The sequence below is a fragment of the Lepidochelys kempii genome, chromosome 12 (assembly GCF_965140265.1).
Source record: "Lepidochelys kempii isolate rLepKem1 chromosome 12, rLepKem1.hap2, whole genome shotgun sequence".
NCBI lineage: Eukaryota > Metazoa > Chordata > Testudines > Cheloniidae > Lepidochelys > Lepidochelys kempii.
The window spans coordinates 22,720,185-22,747,865 of NC_133267.1; the positions used below are offsets into that span (position 1 = coordinate 22,720,185).

General features: G+C 40.2%; 1 protein-coding gene across 1 annotated transcript in view; it reads right to left on the reverse strand.

Annotated features, from left to right (window-relative positions):
• The window catches only part of LOC140896277 (neural-cadherin-like), a 71,691-nt gene that overhangs the window by 30,538 nt on the left and 13,472 nt on the right, over positions 1 to 27,681 (reverse strand). Inside the window, exons 7-17 of the mRNA XM_073307833.1 lie at positions 23,530 to 23,702; positions 22,370 to 22,538; positions 21,308 to 21,478; positions 19,127 to 19,299; positions 16,629 to 16,796; positions 15,518 to 15,767; positions 15,272 to 15,399; positions 6,268 to 6,454; positions 5,395 to 5,538; positions 2,853 to 3,136; positions 796 to 2,410 (exon numbers count right to left, since the gene is read on the reverse strand). Coding sequence (XP_073163934.1) covers positions 796 to 2,410; positions 2,853 to 3,136; positions 5,395 to 5,538; positions 6,268 to 6,454; positions 15,272 to 15,399; positions 15,518 to 15,767; positions 16,629 to 16,796; positions 19,127 to 19,299; positions 21,308 to 21,478; positions 22,370 to 22,538; positions 23,530 to 23,702 — 3,462 coding nt within the window. The remainder of the gene's footprint in view (positions 1 to 795; positions 2,411 to 2,852; positions 3,137 to 5,394; positions 5,539 to 6,267; positions 6,455 to 15,271; positions 15,400 to 15,517; positions 15,768 to 16,628; positions 16,797 to 19,126; positions 19,300 to 21,307; positions 21,479 to 22,369; positions 22,539 to 23,529; positions 23,703 to 27,681) is intronic.

Below are 27,681 nucleotides of genomic sequence, written 5' to 3' on the forward strand. Positions count from 1 at the left end.
TTAATTCAATGCAAAATAGTTTTCTTTACATATTGGACCTCCTGCCACCAATACTCATCAGGCATGCTGGCAGGGTAACTCTAACCTAGATATACAGTTAAACTGTGTCTTCATTTCAAATGCTTTTAGGATGATGAGCCATCTCGCACAAAACAAGCAATTAATAATGGACACAGGGATACCCTACGATCTTCACTTCTTTATTTTATGGGATTTATTTATTTTTCATTGTATTAAAACCAAAGCAACAAAAATATACTTATGTATTAAAATTATATATTTACCACATACTAACAAAGAAATTGCTGGAATGCATAGCTACAGTTAAAGCTTCCCAGTGCTTTCATTCTAAGCCCCTATTTTCAGTCACTTGTTAAAAATCCCCTATTTTTTTTTCAGGCTCTGCCCAAGGGGAAAAAAATTCCCCCGCAAAATGAGTAGAGTCATTTTTGGAAACAGAGAGAGCAAAAAAACACTTTTTGCTCATTATTATTGTTCTTGTATAGACAAATACATACATGTTTAAAAAACAAAAGATAGATAATTACAAATATATAAATCTTCCTCAGTAGATGATGCTTTCACATTATGACCCAGACCTTGCAAACAGATGTGCCAGCATGAGCCCATTCAGTCATGACTCTGTATATCTGTTTGCAGAATTGGATGCTTAATCTATAAATATACAGAATATTAAAGATACAATAGCAATAACAACTTAAAGAAAAAATTACTGATAGCAAGTAAAATTTTAACTTTTCTATGCATCTGGCTCCTTCTCTGTACACCACCTACCTCTATGGGTATAGACAAAGATTTCCTTATAGCCAGCTTCATGGCTGTTATCATTTTCATCACCAACTGTTATGGTCAAGGTGTTTGTAGCACTCATAGATGGATTCCCACTATCTGTTATAATTACAGGAAGGTGGAACACCTTCTGCTTTTCTCTGTCAAAGGACCTTAGTGCTGTAATGGTTGCTGTGTTATTTCTGTTGTCAGTAAGAGAAAAATCCAAAGAATTCTGATAATCGGGTGGCAGCAAAAATGTAAACGGCGGCCCATTTTCATCACTGTCTGGATCCACAGCATGCAGCAGCTTTGATGTATAGTTCATATACACCAACTGAGGTCCCACCACATTTTCCCAAACAATGGGCATATATGATGCCTCAAACCTTGGCTCATTGTCATTAATATCTAGCAAGTTAATCAGGACTGTAACACTTCCAGTTTGGGCAGGAATCCCTTGATCTGAAGCCTGTATGATTAAATTGTATTGCTGAATGACTTCACGATCCAGGGTACTTGCAACAGTCACATGACCATCTGGGTCAACTGCAAACTGTCTGATAGGATCTGAATCTGATTTAATAAAATAGATAATGTCCCCGTTCAAACCAGAATCCTCATCGGTCGCTCTCACTGTGGTGACTGTAGTTCCCACAGGTATGTTCTCAAAGAAAGGGTTAGTTTGGATAAACTGGGAATTGAAAACTGGGCTGTGGTCATTACAATCTTCAACTTCAATCAAGCAGGTTGCAACACTGGAAAAATCAAGATCTTCCACTTTAATCGTAAGGTTAAACCACCTTTCATGCGGTTTCTCATAATCCAGTTTCTTTTTCAATCTGATAGTTGCATGTTGACCTTCTTTGTTACTTTCAATGTAAAACTTCTGATCTGGATCTCCCCCAATAATGCTGAATGTTAAGTGAGCATTTTCCCCAGTGTCTGCATCTGTAGCTGACACTTTCAGAACTTCTGAGTTGACTGCACTATTTTCAGGGATCGCTGCCTGCCAGACCTCCTCAACGAATTCAGGTATATGATCATTGACATCTGCAATCCAGACAGTGGCAGTACCAGTTCCTGTCAACCCTCCCCCATCTCTTGCCTCAACAGTAAGGAAATATTTATCAGTCTTCTCTCTATCCAGCATTCCCGCTGCTACACGTATTGTGCCACTATTGGGGGTGATATTAAATAAGTCTGTAGCAAACCCAGTTTTTACATTGTCAATTATCCTATATGTCAAAATTGCATTAACACCTACATTCAGATCATCTAAATCCACAGCTGTCATTTCCATAACCGAAGTGTCTGCAGGAGAATTTTCTAAGACACTCCCATTGCAGTCATCAGGCATGCAGGTAAATATGGGGGAATTGTCATTTATATCCCACACATTAATGATTACATCAGCAAATCCAGTAAGTCCTTCTCCTCCCTCATCAGTAGCCAACACAACAAATCTCCAAAGTGCTCGCTCTTCCCGATCAAGCATCTTCTGTGAGTAAATGCTGCCTGTGTTCTCATCAATTGTGAAGACATCAGTTGCACCATGTCCATGCAGAGAATATCTCAAATCGCCTTCATCCATGCTGCTATCAGGATCATTTGCTACAACCTACAAAGGTTTTGCAAACACATACATCATGTTAGTGACCGAATATGCAATTCCTGAATTATATCCTATCTGCTACTACATCCTATCACAGATGGATAGTTATAGACTCTTCACACTATAGCAGTATAATTATCTATGTTTTCTTTCTTATTTTTATAGTAATAATTGAACTACAGAATATAAAAAAGCTAGTAGATTACAAAGTTAATTATTTGGCATAAGCAATAGTTCTTAGGGTTACAAAAGATCATCCATGCTTGTTCAATATTAGTGCCACAATCATTTTCTTCACACACACACACAAAAAAAACCCTACATGCTTTTCTCTCTCCACTGATGAAATACATTTTCTTCGCAAAACTTGGTTTCACTGACATATTACAACAATACTGGACTATTCTTCTATTGAAATATGACTAACATCTAGAACTCCATATAGTACCTGAAGTATAAAGATGGGTAATCCATCCAGTTCTTCAATCACACTTCCATAGTATTCATTGATAGAGAAAACTGGAGCCTCATCATTTTTATTCACAACATTGATTATGATAATTGCATAATCTTCCCATTTACCATCAGAGGCCAACAAGTGAAGTTCATACATTTTCGCTTCTTCATAATCCAGGGGCTGAGCAATAAAGATGGCTCCTGTTTCTGGTTCAATGTCAAGTACTCCACCAGTGTTTCCAGCTGTGATCTGGTACCTTAATTTAGCATTTGCTCCTGCCAGTACCCAAAGAATATTAAATAAGATACGTATCATTTGAGGGTATTGAAATATACATTTACTTTGTACCTCTTCTACTGGATCACATTATTGGTCATTATTAATTGTGTTCTATATTAATCACACCAATCAGTTCTTATCCTGATTAAAATCCACCCACAATGTCCTATCTCATTTCAAAAGTTTCACGTGATTAACTATAACAAGAGAGTCAGTATATAGTACTATAGTTAGGTGGTCTTTTAAAATGCATAGCCAAGTAAAAATATTTACAAGCATTTTTCTATTTCCAGGTCACAATAAGTCTAATATCTATAATAAGTTTCCATGGAACAAAATGTCTCTTGAACTAATTTCAGTGGACTAAATTTTGCCCTCACTTAGTACCCCATGTTGGGTATAGGAAGGCCAGTAAGACTGACCAAGTGTACAACTCATGGCAACTATAGTAAATGGTAACCTGTTTATAACAATAAATTAGCATTATAAAATTACAGAAACATCTCATGAAGTAGTTCTTATTCCAAACTCAGCTTCACAGTTCATAGAGCCACAGATTTTAAGGCCAGAAGGGATGACTATGATCATTCAGGCTTACTTCCTACGTAACAGAGGCTATAGAATTTCAGACACAATAGGGGCTCTTGGATTAGTCCAAATAAAGATATTTTACCTTTTCATTCTGGTTCCCCCCTTCTTGCCTCCAATTTTATTGTCACTCTACTCCCTCTCCACTTCACACCTGCAATTTCAATTACTTAACTTGGCTGAGAGGCCAGAGACAAAGGGCCAGATCCGTAGTCCTCCTAAGGCAGCTTCTCCACCACCACGAAGCAGACTTCAACTCAACGCACATGGCCAGCTAAGGAGCTTCCCTTGTGTCAGGGAATCATCCAGTGGCATAGGTACAGCATAGCTAGCTTTGCCCTTGCTCCCTTGCAGCCCTTAGTATAGGTGAATGTGGCCAGTGTGCCCGTGCATTTCAGAGATCTTCTACTGTCAGAATAGACCCTTGAGGCAGTAAAAACTAGTGCAACTTGGATTAGCCTCCAATTTTAGAAAGCACTTAAGCATGTGCTAAAATTCATCCTTGTTCAGGAGATCAGTTGCTCAACTTCAGGCAGTTTCTTCCATGGGATTTAGGTACATGTTTAACTGCATTTCTGAATACGGATATTTTTCTGAAATTGGGATTAAGGACAGAAACAGTGCTCAGCAGCATAATGATCAGCGATCCAGAAAGGTAGCTGCAAACCACCTTTACAGCCCTCTTCAGATTTTGACTGCCAAATGGCCAGTCCTGAAAATCTGGCCTCATATCAATACCTTTGCATCAGTCAATCAGGTAAAATCATAGTACAACTAAGCCTACTGAAATAACCTACTAGCGATAGCCATATTAATAGCTGTACTTATGTGTCACACAATCCCCAAAACTGATAAAAAATATACTATTCCAGTCTGTGTCGAGTCTTGTGAAACTTCTGTTCTTTCCTTTACACCAACAAACTCCTCCTCTCCTACTACCAAAGCACAGACTCTAAGAGCCATCCCATTCACCACTTGCCACACAGAAAATCATGCCCACAGCAAACAGAATCTACACTGGAGATCAGAGGAATACCACATTTATTCTAATTTAGTAGTCAGTAGGATGGGTGGTTTCCTAACACATGGCAATACATAAAATATATACACGAAAAGGGTCTGATTATGTGACAAATTTGCTTGTCTCTACAATAATTGTTTTGAAACTCTTGACCGTTCATGATGATCGATCCCTACATTTCTTTGTCTCCAAACCATTTATAAAGTCAAATTTCATGTAAGACAACACTATTCCTCAGTGTGCCAAACAAGAGACAATACAACAGATATACTGTCAATACAAAGAGAACACATTAATTTCATTGAGATTCAATCTGAATCATTCTAGTTAACTGGGAAAATATTTTTATCACCACCTTTCTTTTAAAAAAGGGTATGATCTATACCAAATTTGTGTATGCTGGCACAGAAGTTATTCACCAACATCCCATGTTAATGTATTACCTCACATAATAGAGTTATTTAGCTGATGCCTCACAGTCCCATTATGAAGTAATGTTCATGCCCTGTGAGTTTAGACATAAAGAAGTTTTAAAATGTAGAGACATAGACATTTTCCCTCCTAACACCACTAAATATGTCTTAGTGTGCTGAAATTAACTCATTAATATTTTAGATGCAGCTATGGGGAATTCCAGTACTTTACCTTCATCTTCATCATTAGCACTGACTGTAATGACAGTAGAACCCACATCCTGGTCTTCATCCACATTAACTTCATAGACACTCTGACTGAAGACAGGTTTGTTATCATTCACGTCGCTGATAAAAATGCGCACGTAGGCTGTGTCTAGAGACACAAGAAACAAGAGATTAAAATACTCAGCTGTGCCACTTCTGTCAGCTACAATTCCTTAAACTGTCTAGCTGCACATTAAATGAAGACGAATATGCAGACAATACAGAAACAAACCCTTAGGGTTATGGACAATTTATATACCAACATTACTCAAAAGCACTTGGATATCAAATGAATGTCACATCCAATTTGTTTAAACAGATAACATGTGAATAATTGATGCCTAATATGGCAATTGTACAGTTTTAAGTCATAACTTTTTGTCCTGAAGCCACAAAAGCCCAGTTTTAACACTTTGTTTAAACACAACCAATGTGATTTCTTTTAAATCTTGAGCTTTTCTGTTCAGCATTTCATTACTGGCCCAGACTCAGTGCAGTGCAGCACACAATGCTTTGAGAAGCCCCGCCATTACCCAGACTAGGCTTGCATCCCATGTAAAAGTAGTAGGTATGGTTTTGCTAGTTAGGAATTACTCTCTAAAATCCATCAACTCTAAGGTGATAATTTTCTTTAGTTTCAGAACTGAAAACTTGCCTGGTCATCATATTAAATATTTCTTCCAGTTCTGAGACAACTGACACACAGAGAAACAATAAAAAAAACCCTTTTACAAGTGAGCTTGGATAAAAATAAATTACAATTTAAAACTTGATTAAAGGGTTTTCTTTTACAGGAAGAGAGCTAAAATCACACTTGATACACTGGTTCATTTCTTACCAGAGTTTGGCCGCCCATATTTTCCAGGTCGAGCAGATTCAAAGCCATCTATCGACTTTACTTCCAAGAGATATGACCCCTTCTTCTCTCTGTCAAATACTGAGGTACTGTATATGGACCCTGTCTGTGAGTCTAAGCGAAAACATGTATAGTCCCCACTACGGTCATGTAACAGAAAGTAAGTGATCTGAAAGGTTAAAAAGAAGATGATTATGCCATACTTCCATTCTGTTGGATAGCTCACAAGTGAACAATTATTCAAGAAAGAACAAATGGTCTTGTAGATAAAGCAGTAGGCCAGGACTCAAGACATCTGGGTACAATTCCCAATTCTGTTACAGACTCCCTGTGTAATCATGAGCAAATCACTTAACTTCCTTGTGCCTATAAGTAAAATGGAGATAATCATACTTATTTTCTCCTGTCCTTTATCTGTCTTGTCTATCTAGATTGGAAGTTCTTTGGCACAGGCATTGTCTCTTACTACAGATTTGTAAAGTGCTTTGTACAATGAGCCCCAACCTCAGCTGGAGCCTCTAGATGCTACTGTAACACACACAAAAATAAAGAAATAAAAATAAGCAAAAGCATAAGCAAATTCGAATTTTAAGAACATATTCAAAATTATGGGCCAAATTCTGATATGCATTATACGCATGGGTGGGTTTGACTGACTGGTGGGTACCCAAGCGCAACATTTGTCTGTAAGGACAAGCCAAGATTTTCAAAAGTGACAACGGATTTTTGGATACTTTATTTCTTGGATGCTCAATTTGAGACACTAAAGACGTGGCTGATTTTCTCAACGCTTTCTGAAAATCAGGCCCCTTTCAAGCATCTCACACTGAGCACGTGGTTCGGACAGAGGCATCCTTTAGGGGAGGATCTATTAATGGAGATTCTCTGTGTCCTAGTAAAGAGGAGAGAAGGGAAGATGATAAAATACAGGTAGGATTTGATGAGAAACTGTCACATGAAAAAGAGTCCCATTCAATTACATCATGTAATGGCAGACAGCTAAAAAGTGACAAGTTTTTTAAAGTGCTTATATAGAAATGCTAGAAGTCTAAATAATAAAATGGGTGAACTAGAGTGCCTCGTATTAAATGAGGATATTGATATAATAGGCATCACAGAAACTTGGTGGAATGAGGATAACCAATGGGACATGTAATATCGGGGTACAAAATGTATCAGGACAGAATAGGTCGTGCTGCTGGGGGAGTGGTACTGTATGTGAAAGAGGGCACAGAATCAAATGAAGTAAAAATCTTAAATGAAACAAACTGTACCACAGAATCTCTGTGGATAGTAATTCCATGCTCTAATAATAAAAATATAGCAGTAGGGATATATTACCGACCACCTGACCAGGATGGTGATAGTGAAATGCTCAGGGAGATTAGAGAGGCTACAAAAGTAAAAAACTTAACAATAATGGGGATTTCAACTATCCCCATATTGGCTGGGTGCATGTCACCTCAGGATGGGATGCAGAAACAAAGTTTCTTGACACCCACCAGAGGAGGGGCAATTCTTGATTTAGTCCTAAGTGCAGCACAGGATCTGGTCCAAGAGATGAATATAGCTGGACCGCTTGGTAATAGTGACCATAATATAATTAAATTTAACACCACAGCAGCCCAACACTGTAGTATTTAATTTCAGAAAGGGGAACTACACAAAAATGAGGTGGTTAGTTAAACAGAAATTAAAAGGTACAGTGCCAAAAGTGAAATCCCTGCAAGCTGAATGGAAACTTTTTAAAGACACCGTAATAGAGGCTCAACTTAAATGTATACCTAAAATTAAAAAAAACAGTAAGATAACAAAAAAAGTGCCACCATGGCTAAACAACAAAGTAAAAGAAGCAGTGAGAGACAAAAAGGCATCCTTTAAAAAGTAGAAAGTTAAATCCTAGTGAGGAAAATAGAAAGGAGGATAAACTCTGGCAAATGAACTGTAAATATATAATTAGGAAGGCCAAAAAAAGAATTTGAAGAACAGTTAGCCAAAGACTCAAAAAGTAACAGCAAATTTTTTTTTAAATACATCAGAAGCAGGAAGCCTGCTACACAACCAGGGGGGCCACTGGACAATCGAGATGCTAAAGGAGCACTCAAGGACGATAAGGCCATTGCGGAGAAACTAAATTAATTCTTTGCATCAGTCTTCACAGCTGAGGATGTGAGGGAAATTCCCAAATCTGAGCCATTCTTTTTAAGTGACAAATCTGAGGAACTGTCCCAGATTGAGGTGTCATTAGAAGAGGAGGTTTTGGAACAAATTGATACACTAAACAGTAGTAAGTCACCATAATAAGTCAGGACCAGACATTATTCACCCAAGAGTTCTGAAGGAACTCAAATGTGAAATTGCAGAACTACTAAGCCCTGGTCTACACTAGGACTTTAGGTCGAATTTAGCAACGTTAAATCGATTTAAACCTGCACCCGTCCACACAGTGAAGCCCTTTATTTCGACTTAAAGGGCTCTTAAAATCGATTTCCTTACTCCACCCCTGACAAGTGGATTAGCGCTTAAATCGACGTTCCCAGCTCGAATTTGGGGTACTGTGGACACAATTCGATGGTATTGGCCTCCGGGAGCTATCCCAGAGTGCTCCATTCTGACCGCTCTGGACAGCACTCTCAACTCAGATGCACTGGCCAGGTAGACAGGAAAAGAACCACAAACTTTTGAATCTCATTTCCTGTTTGGCCAGCGTGGCAAGCTGCAGGTGACCATGCAGAGCTCATCAGCACAGGTGACCATGATGGAGTCCCAGAATCGCAAAAGAGCTCCAGCATGGACCGAACGGGAGGTACGGGATCTGATCGCTGTTTGGGGAGAGGAATCCGTGCTATCAGAACTCCGTTCCAGTTTTCGAAATGCCAAAACCTTTGTGAAAATCTCCCAGGGCATGAAGGACAGAGGCCATAACAGGGACCCGAAGCAGTGCCGCGTGAAACTGAAGGAGCTGAGGCAAGCCTACCAGAAAACCAGAGAGGCGAACAGCCGCTCTGGGTCAGAGCCCCAAACATGCCGCTTCTATGATGAGCTGCATGCCATTTTAGGGGGTTCAGCCACCACTACCCCAGCCGTGTTGTTTGACTCCTTCAATGGAGATGGAGGCAATACAGAAGCAGGTTTTGGGGACAAAGAAGATGAGGAGGAGGAGGAGGTTGTAGATAGCTCACAGCAAGCAAGCGGAGAAACTGGTTTTCCCGACAGCCAGGAACTGTTTCTCACCCTAGACCTGGAGCCAGTACCCCCCGAACCCACCCAAGGCTGCCTCCTGGACCCAGCAGGCGGAGAAGGGACCTCTGGTGAGTGTACCTTTTAAAATACTATACATGGTTTAAAAGCAAGCATGTGAAAGGATTACTTTGCCCTGGCATTTGCGGTTCTCCTAGATGTAGTCCTAAAGCCTTTGCAAAAGGTTTCTGGGGAGGGCAGCCTTATTTCGTCCTTCATGGTAGGACACTTTATCACTCCAGGCCAGTAACACATACTCGGGAATCACTGTAGAACAAAGCATTGCAGTGTATGTTTGCTGGCATTCAACCAAAATCCGTTCTTTATCTCTCTGTGTTATCCTCAGGAGAGTGAGATATAATTCATGGTCACCTGGTTGAAATAGGGTGCTTTTCTTCAGGGACACTCAGTATAGCCCATTCCTGCTGGGCTGTTTGCCTGTGGCTGAACAGAAATGTTCGCCGCTGTTAGCCACAGGGAGGGGGGAAGGTTGAGGGGGTAGTCACGCGGTGGGAGGAGGCAAAATGCGACCTTGTAACGAAAGCACATGTGCTATGTATGTAATGTTAACAGCAAGGTTTACCCTGAAAGAGTGTAGCGACTGTTTTATAAAATGTGTCTTTTTAAATACCGCTGTCCCTTTTTTTTTCTCCACCAGCTGCATGTGTTTCAATGATCACAGGATCTTCTCCTTCCCAGAGGCTAGTGAAGCTTAGAAAGAAAAAAAAAATGCACTCGCGATGAAATGTTCTCCGAGCTCATGCTGTCCTCCCACACTGACAGAGCACAGACGAATGCGTGGAGGCAAATAATGTCAGAGTGCAGGAAAGCACAAAATGACCGGGAGGAGAGGTGGAGGGCTGAAGAGAGTAAGTGGCGGGCTGAAGAGAGTAAGTGGTGGGCTGAAGACAGGGCTGAAGCTCAAATGTGGCGGCAGCGTGATGAGAGGAGGCAGGATTCAATGCTGAGGCTGCTGCAGGACCAAACCAGAATGCTCCAGTGTATGGTTGAGCTGCAGCAAAGGCAGCTGGAGCACAGACTGCCACTGCTGCCCCTCTGTAACCAACCGCCCTCCTCCCCAAGTTCCATAGCCTCCTCACCCAGACGCCCAAGAACGCGGTGGGAGGGCCTCCGGCCAACCAGCCACTCCACCACAGAGGATTGCCCAAAAAAAAAAAGGCTGTCATTCAATAAATTTTAAAGTTGTAAACTTTTAAAGTGCTGTGCTTAAAGTGCTGTGTGGCATTTTCCTTCCCTCCTCCACCACCCCTCCTGGGATACCTTGGTAGTCATCTCCCTATTTGTGTGATGAATGAATAACGAATGCATGACTGTGAAGCAGCAATGACTTTATTGCCTCTGCAAGCGGTGATTAAAGGGAGGAGGGGAGGGTGGTTAGCTTACAGGGAAGTAGAGTGAACCAAGGGGCGGAGGGTTTCATCAAGGAGAAACAAACAGAACTTTCACAGCGTAGCCTGGCCAGTCATGAAACTGGTTTTCAAAGCTTCTCTGATGCGTACCGCGCCCTCCTGTGCTCTTCTAACCGCCCTGGTGTCTGGCTGCGCGTAACCAGCAGCTAGGCGATTTGCCTCAGCCTCCCACCCCGCCATAAACGTCTCCCCCTTACTCTCACAGATATTGTGGAGCACACAGCAAGCAGTAATAACAGTGGGAATATTGGTTTCGCTGAGGTCTAAGCGAGTCAGTAAACTGCGCCAGCGCGCCTTTAAACGTCCAAATGCACATTCTACCACCATTCTGCACTTGCTCAGCCTGTAGTTGAACAGCTCCTGACCACTGTCCAGGCTGCCTGTGTACGGCTTCATGAGCCATGGCATTAAGGGGTAGGCTGGGTCCCCAAGGATACATATAGGCATTTCAACATCCCCAACAGTTATTTTCTGGTCTGGGAATAAAGTCCCTTCCTGCAGCTTTTGAAACAGACCAGAGTTCCTGAAGATGCGAGCGTCATGCACCTTTCCCGGCCATCCCACGTTGATGTTGGTGAAACGTCCCTTGTGATCCACCAGAGCTTGCAGCACTATTGAAAAGTACCCCTTGCGGTTTATGTACTCGGCGGCTTGGTGCTCCGGTGCCAAGATAGGGATATGGGTTCCGTCTATAGCCCCACCACAGTTAGGGAATCCCATTGCAGCAAAGCCATCCACTATGACCTGCACATTTCCCAGGGTCACTACCCTTGATATCAGCAGATCTTTGATTGCGTGAGCTACTTGCATCACAGCAGCCCCCACAGTAGATTTGCCCACTCCAAATTGATTCCCAACTGACCGGTAGCTGTCTGGCGTTGCAAGCTTCCACAGGGCTATCGCCACTCGCTTCTCAACTGTGAGGGCTGCTCTCATCCTGGTATTCATGCGCTTCAGGGCAGGGGAAAGCAAGTCACAAAGTTCCATGAAAGTGCCCTTACGCATGCGAAAGTTTCGCAGCCACTGGGAATCGTCCCAGACCTGCAACACTATGCGGTCCCACCAGTCTGTGCTTGTTTCCCGAGCCCAGAATCGGCGTTCCACAGCATGAACCTGCCCCATTAGCACCATGATGCATGCATTGGCAGGGCCCATGCTTTCAGAGAAATCTGTGTCCATGTCCTGATCACTCACGGGACCGCGCTGACGTCGCCTCCTCGCCCGGTATCGCGTTGCCATGTTCTGGTGCTGCATATACTGCTGGATAATGCGTGTGGTGGTTGATGTGCTCCTAATTGCCAAAATGAGCTCAGCAGCCTCCATGCTTGCCTTGGTATGGCGTCCGCACAGAAAAAAGGTGCGGAACGATTGTCTGCCGTTGCTCTGACGGAGGGAGGGGCGACTGACGACACGGCTTACAGGGTTGGCTTCAGGGAGCTAATATCAACAAAGGGTGTGCCTGTACATCAAGAAGTATTTCAGGCAGGACTGCACGGAGGGTTCCAATAAGAAATGGTGCACCAAAGTTATCGTTGTTATTGGAACAAGGAGGTTAGCCTGGCCTCTGATTGATACATGGCTAGATTAACCTCGCTGCGCCTTCTCTGTGACTGACTGCAGTGTGATCTAGACAGGGGAGGAGGAAAATGAGTACAAAAGAAATCTGGTCTATTTCTTGTTCTGACCCACTCCATCTATCCTTTACATCTTTGGCTGGCAGCAGACGGTGCAGAAGGACTGCATGCCATCCACATCTCATGGCTGCTTGGCAGAAGATGGTACAGTACGACTGCTAGCCATCTTCATCTCTTGCCTGCCTGGCATAAGATGGTACAATACGACTGCTAGCAATCCTCATCTCTTGCCTGCCTGGCAGAAGATGGTACAGTACGACTGCTAGCAGTCCGTATCGCCTGCCCGCTCACCATAAGACGGTTCAATAGGACTGCAGGACTAAAGAGAATGACCTGGTCAAGTCACTCCAAATTTAGTCCCTGCGCCCATGTCTGCCCAGGCGCTCCCAGCCGACGTGGCCAGGAGCACCTCGGACACGACGAGGACGACTACCAATCGTATTGCACCATCTGCTGCCAGAAGGCAATGGGTTGCTGCTACTGTGCAGCAAAGCCGTACCGGGTCTGCCAGCACCCAGGAGACATAGGGTGACGGTTACCTGAGCTGGCTCCATGCTTGCCGTGGTATGGCGTCTGCACAGGTAACTCAGGAAAAAAGGCGCGAAATGATTGTCTGCCCTTGCTTTCACGGGGGGAGGGAGGGTGGGAACGGGGGCCTGACGATATGTACCCAGAACCACCCGCGACAATGTTTTAGCCCCATCAGGCATTGGGATATCAACCCAGAATTCCAATGGGCAGCGGAGACTGCAGGAACTGTGGGATAGCTACCCACAGTGCAACGCTCCGGAAGTCGACGCTTGCCTCGGTACTGTGGAAGCGCTCCGCCGAGTTAATGCACTTAATGCACTTAGAGCATTTTCTGTGGGGACACACACACTCGAATATATAAAACCGATTTCAAAAAAACCGACTTCTATAAATTCGACCTAATTTCGTAGTGTAGACATACCCTAACTGTAGTTTGTAACCTATCATTTAAATCAGCTTCTGTACCAAATGACTGGAGGATAGCTAATTTGGACACCAATTTTTAAAAAGGGCTCCAAAGGTGATCCTGGCAATTACAGGCCAGTAAGCCTGACTTCAGTACCAGGCACACTGGTTGAAACTATAGTAAAGAACAAAATTGTCAGACACAAAGATGAACATAATTTGTTGGGGAAGAGTCAACATGGTTTTTGTAAAGGGAAATCATGCCTCACCAATCTACTAGAATTCTTTGAGGGGGTCAACAAGCATGTGGACAAGGGGGATCCAGTGGATATAGTATACTTAGATTTTCAGAAAGCCTTTGACAAGGTCCCTCACCAAAGGCTCTTAAGCAAAGTAAGCTGTCATGGGATAAGAGGGAAGGTCCTCTCATGGATTGGTAACTGGTTAAAAGATAGGAAACAACAGGTAGGAATAAATGGTCAGTTTTCAGAATGGAGAGAGGTAAATAGTGATGTCCCCGAGGGGGTCTGTACTGGGATCAGTCTTATTCAACATATTCATAAATGATATGGAAAAAGGTGTAAACGGTGAGGCGGCAAAATTTGCAGATGATACAAAACTACTCAAGATAGTTAAGTCCCAGGCAGACTGAGAAGAACTACAAAAGGATCTCACAAAACTGGGTCACTGGGCAACAAAATGGAAGATGAAATTCAATGTTGATAAATGCAAAGTAATGCACATTGGAAAACATAATCCCATAAAGTACATATAAAATGATGGGGTCTAAATTAGCTGTTACTACTCAAGAAAAGGATCTTGGAGTCATTGTGAAATTTTTCTCTGAAAACATCCACTCAATGTGCAGCAGCAGTCAAAAAAGTGAACAGAATGTTGGGAATCATTAAGAAAGGGATAGATAAAAAGACAGAAAATATCATATTGACTCTATATAAATCCATGGTACACCCACATCTTGAATGCTGCGTATGGATGTGGTTGCCCCATCTCGAAAAAGATATATCAGAATTGGACAAGGTTCAGAAAAGGGCAACAAAAATTATTAGGAGTATGGAATGGCTTCCAAATGAGGTGTGATTAATAAGACTGGGACTTTCCAGCTTGGAAAAGAGACAACTAAGGGGGGATATGATAGCGGTCTATAAAATCATGACTAGTGTGGAGAAAGTAAATAAGGAAGTGTTGTTTACTCCTTTCCATAACACAAGAACTAGGGGTCACCAAATGAAATTAATAGGCAGCAGGTTTAAAACAAACAAAAGGAAGTTTTTTTTAACATAATGCACAGTCAACATGTGGAACTCCTTGCCAGAGGATATTGTGAAGGCCAAGACTATAACAGGATTCAAAAAAGAACTAGATAAATTCATTGAGGATAGGTCCATCAATGGCTATTAGCCAGGAGTGCAGGGATGATGTCCCTAGCCTCTGTTTGCCAGAAGCTGGGAATGGGCAATAGGGGATGGATCACTTGATGATTACCTGTTCTGTTCATTCCCTCTGGAGCACCTACCATTGGCCTCTGTCAGAAGACAGGATACTGGGCTTGATGGACCTTTGGTCTGACCCAGTATGGTGATTCTTATGTAGAATTCGAGGAGGCCCAAAATTATTAGGGACTTTTGAAAATCTTCGCCATCACCAGCTTTCTTAATACCTAATAGGAAGGCAAATGCTGTTCTGAGAGTAGTGGTATAATCTAGGACTCTTCAACTCTTTGCTTACCTCGCCATTCTGACCCAGGTCTAGATCTGTGGCAGAAACTTGAAGAACAAATGTCCCAATATCAGCTCCCTCTATTACTGAGGCTTCATATATTGACGAAGTAAAGAAAGGGACATTGTCATTGACATCTAAAATATTCAAAAAGAAGAGTTAATTATTTATAATTAAATGTATGTGAGACTCATACAACTTTTAATAAGTCTTTTGGCTAATGTACGATAGTGTGACTGTTACCATGTTACATACCTGTTACATTGACATGGACAGTAGTGAATGCTGCCAGAGGCACTGCAGCGACATTCTGGGCCCGAACCTTCAGCACAAAGCTCTTTGTTGTTTCATAATCTAATGGCTCAGCTACTAGGATTGAAGCAGAACCATCCTCTCTGTTCGGAGTCAGATAGAAACGAAGTGGCATGTTGGTCTCTGGAACAAGTCCATCTTCTAAATTATAGGTCACACGAGGGTCACCCAGGGGAGAAGTTGCTTTAATTGTCTGTGCAGTTGAAAATGTTCAAATAATCAGTTTTGTAGGGACAGAATTTTTTTAATACAAGTTATTTATGTGCAGCCTCCTCCCCAAATTCTTCAAAACTCTGTAAAAATCTAATCTTGTTCAATATATCTCTGTATTATCAGTCAGGTCAATTTCAATCAAAGATTACCACTCACCACATATTATGCTATACATATAGGGTGACCAGATAGCAAGTGTAAAAAATCAGGGCAGGAGTGAGGGGTAATAAGTGCCTGTATAAGACAAAGCCCTATACAATGGGAACATCTCATCACTTTTCATATATAACATATTTTACAATTATTTGACGAAGTTGTGTTAGTTTCTGGTTCTGTTCAACCAAACAGAATGAGACTGTCAATGTAAGAATATATATTGACAATCCTATTAATAAAATCACAAAATTAAAAAAAAAGAGCAATTAAGAAAGTCATGATGAGACAGAATCTCATATTTAAATAAACATTTAAATAGGAGTTTTTATTTACTAATACTAAGATAAGTTCTGTTCTCACATCTGTCCAAATCTATGGAAGTCAAGTGGAGGTTGCATAGATATAAATAAAAGAAAAAGGAGTACATGTGGCACCTTAGAGACTAACAAATTTATTAATAAGTACTCCTTTTCTTTTTGCGAATACAGATTAACACGGCTGCTACTCTGAAACCTGTCATAGATATAAATGAGAGCAAGGACTGGTCCATTATTTTAAACATTCTCAGAAATGAAAGTGACAGCAGATCAGTAGACATTTCACTCTTTAGGATTATAAAAACTATTAACAATTTTTAACCAAAGATGCATTTCCTGGTATTGCACAATCTATAAAAACAACTTACCACAATGGATGTATCTCGTGTGGTATTCTCTGGAATGACAACTTCATAACTGTCTCTTTCCCACAGTGGGGGCTGATTTTTTGCACTGGTAATTGTTACAGCTAGCTCAACCTTACTGCTCCTGTTTCCTCCATCTGTGGCAATAATCTCTTGAGTTGTAAATGATCTCTGAGTGAAAAAAATATGTTATTTCATTACTGGGTTTTCTGATCAGAGTTTGAGTTTGTTTCGGGTGACCAGATAGCAACTATGAAAAAACGGGATGGGGTGGGGGGTAATAGGCGCCTATATAAGAAAAAGTCCCCAAAAATGGGACTGTCCCTATGAAAACGGGACATCCGTTCACCCTAAGTTTGTTAATTATTTCCCCTTCAAAAATGTAAGCCTTAGAAATCTTAGTACGACAGTATAAGACTCATTGAACAATGAGCCTTTTTAAAAAATTGTTTCTTTGCAGAAAACACCATACAAGTACACGGTATCCACACAGTACCTGTATAGTTAATGCACTGTAGCATGTGTGTACATGCACAAAACTGTACATACTGAGTATATACTTTTATACACACACACACGTTTCTGTGTATGTAAATATTTGCAAAGCTATTATCAACATCTTTTCACATCTACAACCCACCAGACATCACGCTGAGGCATAATGGACCAGTTTGGTTCCCCATTTCTTTCATCTTCCACTGATGCACAGTAAGAGTCCTCTTTTGACATAACCACAGCAGCAATAGCTCTATGCTTATCAGAACTCATTCATTTAAGAGAAAGGCCATATCCTCTGCTGTTGTAAATCAATGTAGCTATGCTGATTTACATCCTGTGAGGACCTGGTCCTCTGGAGTCTTCATCAAACCACTACTTTCCCCCTTCTTTGAGTTCTGCTGTGACTATAATCTATACACCTGAGCTACTTAACCCGGAAAGTAAAAATTCGTTTCTAGCCCTTATAACTATTTTAGTTACTTTCAAGAAAGACTAAAGATGTCAGACTATTATAACAATTTACATTTTAAAAAATAAAACAAACAATTTGAGGCAGAAGTCCTACTGATAGTTACTACTGAGCAGGACATAATTGTCATCTTGCTAGGCATATTAGCACAGAACTATGTGAATTGAATAGTCAAAACATCTAAGGAAAAACTATGGCTTCTCTAACACAGGTATGCTTTGCAACACAGGAGCCCTTCCCCATTGGCTGCAGATATTGGGGAGTGCAAGGGGGTCCATTTGCCCAGCTGTCAGCAATAATGGCTCCAGAAGGGGCATCTCTAAGTGAGGTGATGTTAGAACCAAGATACTGAACTGCCCATATGCCACCAGATCAGCAATACCACTCAGGTGCTGCACCGTCTCCCCACTGCCCAGAGCATTACTGCCTCAGAAGAGGGATAATTTGGCCCACAGACTGCATAGAAAGAAAGAAAGAAAGAAAGAAAGAAAGAAAGAAAGAAAGAAAGAAAGAAAGAAAGAAAGAAAGAAAGAAAGAAAGAAAGAAAGAAAGAAAGAATACGACTGTTCGTACAATCGTTGGGTAGTATTATATCTTGACAGTCCTGTCAAGAAAGTAGAGTCAAATGGCAGCAATGACTTAATTAATCTAATAATCCCCCACTGTACATTAGAAAAAGATCAACCATGTAATTCCAAGTTGTGCTGTACAATTTGATACATTCAAAACACAATTCATTTCTTCCCCAAAAAGAAGTTTAAACATTATCAAGAAGAGGTTCTCCTTTAATGTGCATTTCACAGTGATGTAAACTCAGCTCCCACTCAGCCATGGGACCCAGATGCAAGGAGGTAGGAAAGTTCTGCTGCTTGCCCCAGCTAATTGCTTGGCATGTTTCATAAGCATGTGTCCTAAAAAAATCTCTGGCGTTCCTGTGAGGCACACCTAGCCCATGCAGCTCTACTATTGAGACCTGTGGGGCACTCGGAAACAATAAGAAAATAAAAATAAATGAAATGTACCAGCATCCAAACTCTGTGTGTCAGTCTCACAACAGTTAAATTTAAAAGAAATAGCCAATATTTTCAAAGTTGGGCATCTAAACCCTCTTCTTTTTTTTTTTACTTTGACAGGAGTTAGGGCTTTTTATTTAGGTGCTTAAACATGGGTTAAAGTACCAAATTTTAGGCATCCAGGTTTGAAAATTTTGTTCACAGTGCTTTCATCTTCCAGATGGAATATCCATGAGAGACAACTGAGTATATACCGCAGAGTGTATAAGGCACATTACAGTAGGGAGTTCACAATAGCAACAAAAGAAGTTCAGACCCCTTGCATGAGTGAGCAAAGAAGAGGAAAGGCACAGGCGCCTCTCCCACAAATTTGTAGCTCTGTATAGAACGCAGGTACAATTTTATTCTTACTGTTCTCTAAATTAGGAGGGTCAGGGTGGAGGTGTGGACATAGCCTTGACCCTGTCCATTCCCTCCAGGCTGCAGAGCTAGCCAGGCTCACAGGGAAGTGCGCACTGTACCTGAGGTATGGGTTGGTTGACATACACCCATCCTGTACTAGGATTCACTTGGAAATATGCTGGTTCTTCATTTGCTATGGAGAACGTTATCGCAGCATTTGAACCATAATCATCATCATGGGCTGCAACACGAAGAAAACTAGTCCCAATTTTTGTGTCTTCTCTCAGGAAATCTGGCAGAAGGAAAGCAGATTTGAAACTAACCCTTAACTCAGTGGAGCAATATGAGCAGTTCTTTAAGAAACATTAAAAAATACTAAAGGAAAAACAAATGAGAGTTACACTTTATCCACTTTGTAGCTATACCATAGGAATCAAATTGGGTGTTCTGAAGAGCTGCTATTGATTGTGGGGAAATCAAATTATCAAATTTGATAATGGGGAGAAACAACAATTAAGTACATGGAATTGTTAACTAATTGTTTATCATGCGACTAGTTTAGAGAACATCAAATCAAAACATGGGAAGTATTGATGATTGCTATTCATGAGATTAGACTTAGGGGAACAATTAGTAAACTACTTAACTGTTGTTTCTCTCAGTTATCAACTTTGATAATTTGGTTTGTTTTCTTTTAATAATTTTAAAAATACATGGCACTGAGAACCCCTCTCCTTCCCCACAAAAGGAAGAGCTGGGGATCACATTTTAACTTGTGCTACCAAAGATGTCTGGAACTCTATTCTTCTGAGAAACTCAGTTGATTTTCTTTAAAACCTTCCTACCCTTTTTTTTATTGTGATTGAATACATATTATGTATGAATGAATGATACTGTACATATATTTAAATGGTATCGTAATTGGCTGTATGAAACCAGAAAAAAATTATGGACTAAATTTTCAAAGTGGCCTCCTAAATTTGCAAATAAAAACTGCATTTGAATTGTCAATCAGGCAGAAAGACAATTAACTCAAAAGGGTGTGAAACCCTGTGAGCACAAAAGGATCTGCCAAATTTAAAATCCGTGAAAATCCTGAGTTAAGTCTGAAACCTATTGTGTCTTTATTTTCCAGCATAAACAGGACTCCAGTCTTTCAGGAAAGTACCACATAATTCCTATTAATCTTAATGAGAGTTATTTTTTCTAGTTGGCGAGAAAAGACCCCAATAATATAGTACTGTGGGTAAAATCAAACACTGTTTGAAAAACCTGCAACACTTAGCAAAGTGGTGGATCAGAGATATGGTTTCAGACATACCTCCAAATGTCTTTGCTTTGTGAATTTAATGCAGTATTTAATATCTAATAATTATACAATGCTTAAATCTGATAGACTGAAGCATTATCTTATAATTATGGCTTTAGATTATTTTTAAAATATGCATTATTTATTCACTAGACCACAACATTATGATCTATTGATTCAATACACTAAAACATAAGCAATATTTGGAGATCTTCTCCAAAGGTTCATAGAATTTTCTTTATGGCACTGACAATTATGCATGCAAATTATATAGATTTTTGACTCTATATTTTGTAAATTTTCATGCCAATCTGCAGTATGTATCTTATGCTAAAATGGATATGCATTTTTTTAAAAAGTTATTGAAAATGCTCCTGCACATATACAGTAGCCAGTTTTCAAACTGACAATATCTTTAATCACTAATTAGCTGCAAAATGTCTTTTTCCCAAAAAATTGTTAATTTTTTTTAACAACATCATGAACAAATTAATGAACAAATTAATAGGAACCATGAACAAAATGAACAACAACAACAAAAATTAAAAACCCTAAGGAAACTTAAATGGATGAAACTCAAATGGTAAAAATGAAGCATGCTACCAAAACCAAAACATGTTAACTGGAAAACAACATCAAGTAATAGTAAGGTCTGACCTTGCAATGTAATATGCACATTATTAACTTTACAGACCTGAGTAGTCTATAGACGCTTGGACTACACAGCTGAGTTACTGATACATGTATGCGTTTGCAGGATTTTGCCACATGACAATACTCAGGAAGGACTCTGGGTCAAGATTGTGTCTGATGCCACCACGTGCACTGTATAATGTTAAACGCACCAGTCTGACTGTAGTTGCACAGTAATTTTGCCAATAATACACAAGAGTAGGTGTAGGAAGGGTGAGGGAAACCAAAACAAAAATCTTAGACATCAGGTAAGCTCACGCTCAGGGTACTGAAACTCTATCCAATGACTCTCAATTACATTCATAGCGGGTGTTTTCAAATCTAGGATCATTGTCATTTTGGTCCAGGATGACAACATTCATCTGACAGATTCCAATGAGAGGTTCTGCAGCCTGGTCTGTTGCTGTCACAGTAATAGGATATTCCCTTTGGTTTTCTCGATCAAATCTCTGAAGAGTTGTCAGGACCCCTGAAAACAGATTAAAGAGTTTTAATACTATGTATTTCACTAAAGACTTTTTTTTTTCTTTGAAGCCATTTGGAACTCTTTTTTGTTTTTGACTGTCAAGTGGAAGAAAAGAACATTTTGAGCTACAACGTAATGGGCTAAAAATTCATCAGTGAATTGGTGTAAATTGCATGATGAATTACACACCCCAATCCTGCAAAGTCTTAAGAACTTCAGTAGCACGACTCATTTACCTAAGTTTGCACACCTAAGTCTTCGTGAGATCGGGGCCCTAATTTAGAAAAATGCATGTAACCACCAAGACAATTCTGAATGGGAGGAACTTATATTAATAGGTTGTGCAAAAGGAATCCAATATTTAAGTCTTTGCAGAATCTGTCACGTTTTGTATGTTTTGCACCACTGGAATCCCAACCTGGATTTACATGCGGGAAAATGTGAATTTGCTAAGTATGTTTTCTGCTACAAAATACTGAAAATTGGGGGGGAGGTGGTGTTTCTAGAAGTTCTTTGTTCTTTGAAAGAGACTTTTGAAACTGTCCTTTGGATATGTCATTCATATTTTATAAATTGATTTTCACATAATGCACATTAAAAAAAATTAAAATCTATTTACTAATTAAAAATAAACATATCACACTGAAGAAGTACTTCTATACTTCAAAGATAACATAAATTCCAGTTAAGTTCAGAAGAGTTATCGAATTAAAAGCAGAGAAAGATTTGTTCACACTATATTTATATTTTATTTCAATATAACAAATGGCTTGAGTCTCATGTTACTCAAACCAGTATCACACTGTGTAACTGACTTCAGCAGAGTTACTCTTGATTTACACAAGTGTAAATAAGATCAGACTGTAGGCCAAAAGGTTCTGTGATTTGTTTTACCTGTATCAGGATGAATACTGAATGCTGGTAAGGCACCATCTCTACGCATCATGCCATATTTCACTCTACCATTGGCTCCTTCATCAGCATCAGTTGCCTCAACCTGCAGTACAAATGTTCCCGAAGGCTGGTTCTCCAACACAGAAGCATGTTCCCGATAATATTGACACTAGGGAAAATACTCAAACATTTCACATGCCGTTTTACTTAAATTAACATAAATAAACTATTCAGACGTTCTGAGATATGTACATTTATTGTTCCTGAATATATCTTGAATAATCCATAACTTCACTTTTTACTTTGTGATTTTTAAGCTGTATGGAGATGCTTAGTGGTCCTATTTCTTGCAAGCAAGCAAAATATTTACACAAAGTTGTTGCTGTCACATATGCTTCTAATTTTAAGTGTCTTTTTCTCTGATAATTAATGCCTTATATAGAATGTGCACCCTGCTGCAATTTAAATGCAATGCAGTGTCAATATTTTTTTTTAAAAAAAGCTTTCAATACAAGATTGCTTTGCCAAGAATAGGTGAAGACTAACTGCACCTGATCCTTAATGAGTAGCTCACAATGCAAAATATGCAATGGTGTCCACCCATATATCTGGGTGCAGTACCAGGCTCATAATGTTTTAGCAAAGAAAACTTTAAAGTTAATCAGCATTGCTGAAAAAGCAATGTCAATTTATACTGCAGTCTCTCATAGGAACAAAACGTCTACATTAAATTCTTTATATTCAGTATTTAATAGAGATATTAAAGGATGTAACAATAGATATAACACATGAATACTGTAATAAAATAAAATAAAAACGTAAATACTCAATTAAAAATACAGTTTAACATAAAATCTTTTCAATCTCTGTCCTTCAACATAAATCTGGACTCAAATTCCCAATCAATTAAGGAAGAAGTCTGCATACATTATAGAAGCATATTTGATTATTATAGCAAGTCTACTGTATATAAAGATATTATCTATCTGAGCTGGGGATACGGCTTGTGGCATATAAACAACTATTAATTTGACATACATGACAATTTTTGTTTAGTAAAAGGTTAGGAGTTGTGCCTACACAACTCCTCACATATGACATACTGAACCCACTAAACCTTATCCTCTGAAGTTATAACACACATGACCTAATGTATTTACCTTCTGAAATATAGGTTTGTTATTGTTGACATCATCAATTCCCACGATGACCAGTGCTGTACTAGTGAGAGAGTGAGGCCCACCAGAGGCATTATCATCAGTAGCTGTGACATTAAGGATGTACTCTGTCCCCTGAAGCTTAGGAAGTGGGCCCAAGCGAAGTGGGATTAATCCTGGAAGATCAGTAACAATAGATTTTGTTTGTCTTTCTTGTTTTTCACCAATTGATAATTATTATCCCCCCACCACTAGCACTAACCACCACTTATGACTGATTTACACAAAAAGTAACTAAAGGTCTGATTTTAGTTAAACAGGTGTAACTACATGTACACACATTCTTAATCTAATTTAATATCATTCATGCGAGTGGCTTGATCCAAACCCACTGATATCAACAGAAAGTCTCGCATTGACTTAAATGGATTTGGACCACCAGGGGTGCAAGTAGGGGTGAGGTTATACTGATTTACCTAAATCCATTTCTAAATTGTAATTTTAAACTTTAAACTGTAATTGCAAGTCTCCTAACTCTGGCTACAGGGATAGTGACGTTTTTTTCCCCTAGAGTGAAATTATTTCTGCCAGTGAAACCCAGAAGTCTGAGCCAGCTTCCAAATTCAAACCCCCCACTTAATAACAGAATAACCTAGAGCTGTGTCTAAGGCTGGCTGCAAATACCCACAGGCTAGGTCTGTCTTAGTTTTGCAATCAGGTAACAGTACTGTACCTTAGGGCAAAACCTAAACTCACTTCCAGCCCAGGTAACTAGGCCAGGCACTGGGTAGATATGAAGTGGGAAGAAGAATCCTGACCCCAAAAGACCACAGAGAATCTGTGGAGCCACTCCTTGGAGGCTACTCCAGTAGAATATCTGGAATAGCCTCTGTAGGCCTTTATGCACCCCTCACAAACAAGGCAGGGAGAACCAGAGGAGCTGCCCCCCATACTCTGACACACAGATACCCTATTATACAGTGAGATTTCTGGGGCTGCACTGTACTCTGTGGAGGCTAAGGCAGGATTTGTCCATATGGGGATAATACAACTTATTACTATACATGTAATACTATGTATGCTAATTTCTATATCATAATACTGTTTATTTTCATATGGATTTATTTCAATGAATGTAGTTATTGTGTATTTACTGCATTCTCACGTTAAACACCACCAAAATGGCCGGCTCCTCCCTACATCCCCCCAGTGGCATCACCTATCAGGCAGGACACAAAGGGACTGCCAGAGTAAGAGATGTGAAGGGTCCATTATATAAGCACATCAGACTGCAGCCATCTGAGAAAGTACAGTGAGCAGCTGCCACTCTTTTGCACCAACATCCATCAATCATGTCTATTATTTATCTGGCATGATAGAAATTGTCACAGGATCAGTGTCACTCACTTTGCTTGCAAATGTCTTGTCTTTGCTTCAGCATTTATTTTCGACACATAGCTCAGCTTCACCTTGGCACTTCTGTGACAAAAGGGTATGACTATTTCTTTGACATTCTCTTATATTAAATCGCTGTAGGTTAGTGCATAAATCTTTTTAATTTCATCAAACTAACCAAAACCAAAATATATTACTGAAGAAAGCTGTCGCACCTAGATTAACTTCCAGAGACAACAGAAAACTAATCTGGAAGCATTCACTACACAGTCTCACACATGTACCGACTGGGCCTGAGGTGCTAAGGGACAGATTATTAAAGATATTTAGGCACGTAAAGATGCAGATAGTCACTGGGATTTTCAGAAACACCTGACTGAAATCAAGTGCTTTTGAAAATCCCACTAGATACCTCTGCATCTTTAGGCGCCTAAATACCTTTAAATTCTGTCCCTAAGAGCCTGCAACTCCCATCTGAAGTTGGGATGGGTTCAGTCCCCAGATTTGCAGCAGTTTCCTGCAGCATGTTAAATGGCATATATTTTTGGAACATTTCTGTTAAGTTTGAAATATGTTCAGAACTGTAACATTAATATTGCAAAAACACTATTTGCATTGAAATTAAAAACTTTCATGCTAAGTGAAACCCTATGACAGTGAAATGAACCCATAGAAAGAGCTATTATAGCTTTCTTCCCTGTGCTCAGCAGCCAGAGCTCACAGTTTGCAAAGACTCAGGGTCACATTCTGACAGCAGTTAAATCAGGTTTAATTAGGGCTGTCAAACGATTAAAAATTAACTGCGATTAATCACACTGTTGAAGAATAATAGAATACTATTTATTTAAATATTTTTGGATGTTTTCTCATTTTCAAATATATTGATTTCAATTACCACACAGAATATAAAGTGTACAGTGCTCATTTTATATTATTATTTTTATTACAAATATTTGCATAGTAAAAATCAAAATAAATAGTATTTTTCAATTCACCTAATGCAAATAATGTAGTGCAATCTCTTTATCGTGAAAGTTGAACTTACAAATGTAGAATTATGTACAAAAAACTTACTGCACTCAAAAATAAAACAATGTAAAACTTCAGAGCCTACAAGTCCACTCAGTCCTACTTCTTGTTCAGCCAAATCGCTCAGACAAACAAGTTTGTTTACATTTGCAGGAGATAATGCTGCCTGCTTCTTGCTTACAATGTCATCTGAAAGTGAGAACAGGCATTCGAATGGCACTGTTGTAGCCAGCGTCACAAGATATTTACGTGCCAGACGTGCTAAAGATTCATATGTCCCTTCATGCTTCAACCACCATTCCAGAGGACATGCATCCATGCCAATGAAGGGTTTATGCACATTGGTTTCTACATGCAATTTTGGTTACTTGACAGAGCCACTAATTCAGGACAGGATAGCCTGTGGCACTTGGAATCACCACCTGTGGAGCATCTGCTCTGGGAAGGCAATCTCGTATTAGACAATGCTTAGACATGGGGCATGCAGCAGAAGCTTCAAGATAAAGAATGAAAGCCCTAGGAGGCATTACAACCCCCTCAGTACATGCAGGGAGACAACAGCAAAGGAAAGCAGGCAGCCAAGGTACCACACCCATAGCAAGAAGCATTTGTTGTGGGAGACAGCCTGAGCAGGTAAAGGAGAAGTGCCATGTACTAGGAGAGCATTGCAAGGAATGGGGCGAGATGAACCATTTTAGCAAGGTATGCAGGAGCACAGGAAGTCTCAGAAGGATTCAATCAGATTTGTACAAGAGGGGAATGGCATACCAGACAGTGGTGATGACACCATGACTCTCTTCTTGAGTCTGAGAGCATATTAGGTTCAGGAAAGCAACAAGGGACAATAGCAACTTCCGCGCATGCATCGGTTGTAAAAGGGAAATGCCATGTGCGGGGCTTCCTACAGTGTGATTCCTCAGGGTGAACTGGACTCGAACACACCCCTTACAAAGAGCAAATACAATTTAATAATGTACAGTAAGAGTATAACGCAGCCTGTAGGAAAATGTGACTTAGTAACTATCCCAAAATATAAGAGATGGTACCCACTGACGTTTGTGGTGATGGCATGTAAGCACATACAAGGGAATACAGCCATGGATCTGATAAGCCATGGATCTGATCAGGGTACAGCATCAGAATTTTACAGCTGCAGCGCAAGAAGCAAAAGGAGTCTCATGGACAACAGAGACCATTTCAGAAGCATATGGGGATGTTTTCAAAGGTGACACGTGCCTCAAAGGAAAGCTGCAACTGGAAGTAGGCCCCAGAGTGGAATCTGTGCTTACCACAAAGGAAAATTCCAGTGGCACTATGTAATCCAGTATACAAGGAGCTCAAAAGTTGGCAGAGCAGGGGTATATCAGCTTCTGTAGAGGCCAATATAGCCTGGGTAAGCAGCATAGGGGTGATAAAGAAGCCAAGAGGCAAACTGTACATCAGCATAGACCCAAAGCCACTGAACCAGGCAAGTAAAGATGTTACTATCCATTGCCAACAATTGATGACATCTTGATAGAACTCTCCAAAGCCAGAATCTTTACAATCTGTAATCTTTGTAGTTTTGGCACATAAGCTTGGATAAACAGTCAAGAATGATGATAATCTTTGCAACCCAACTTGGTTGGTACAGATGGCTGTGCATGCGAATGCACATAAGCTTATCACCAGAGATGTTCCAGAGAAATTTCACCTAAGTGCTGAACGCATTGCCTGGGATGAAAATAATTG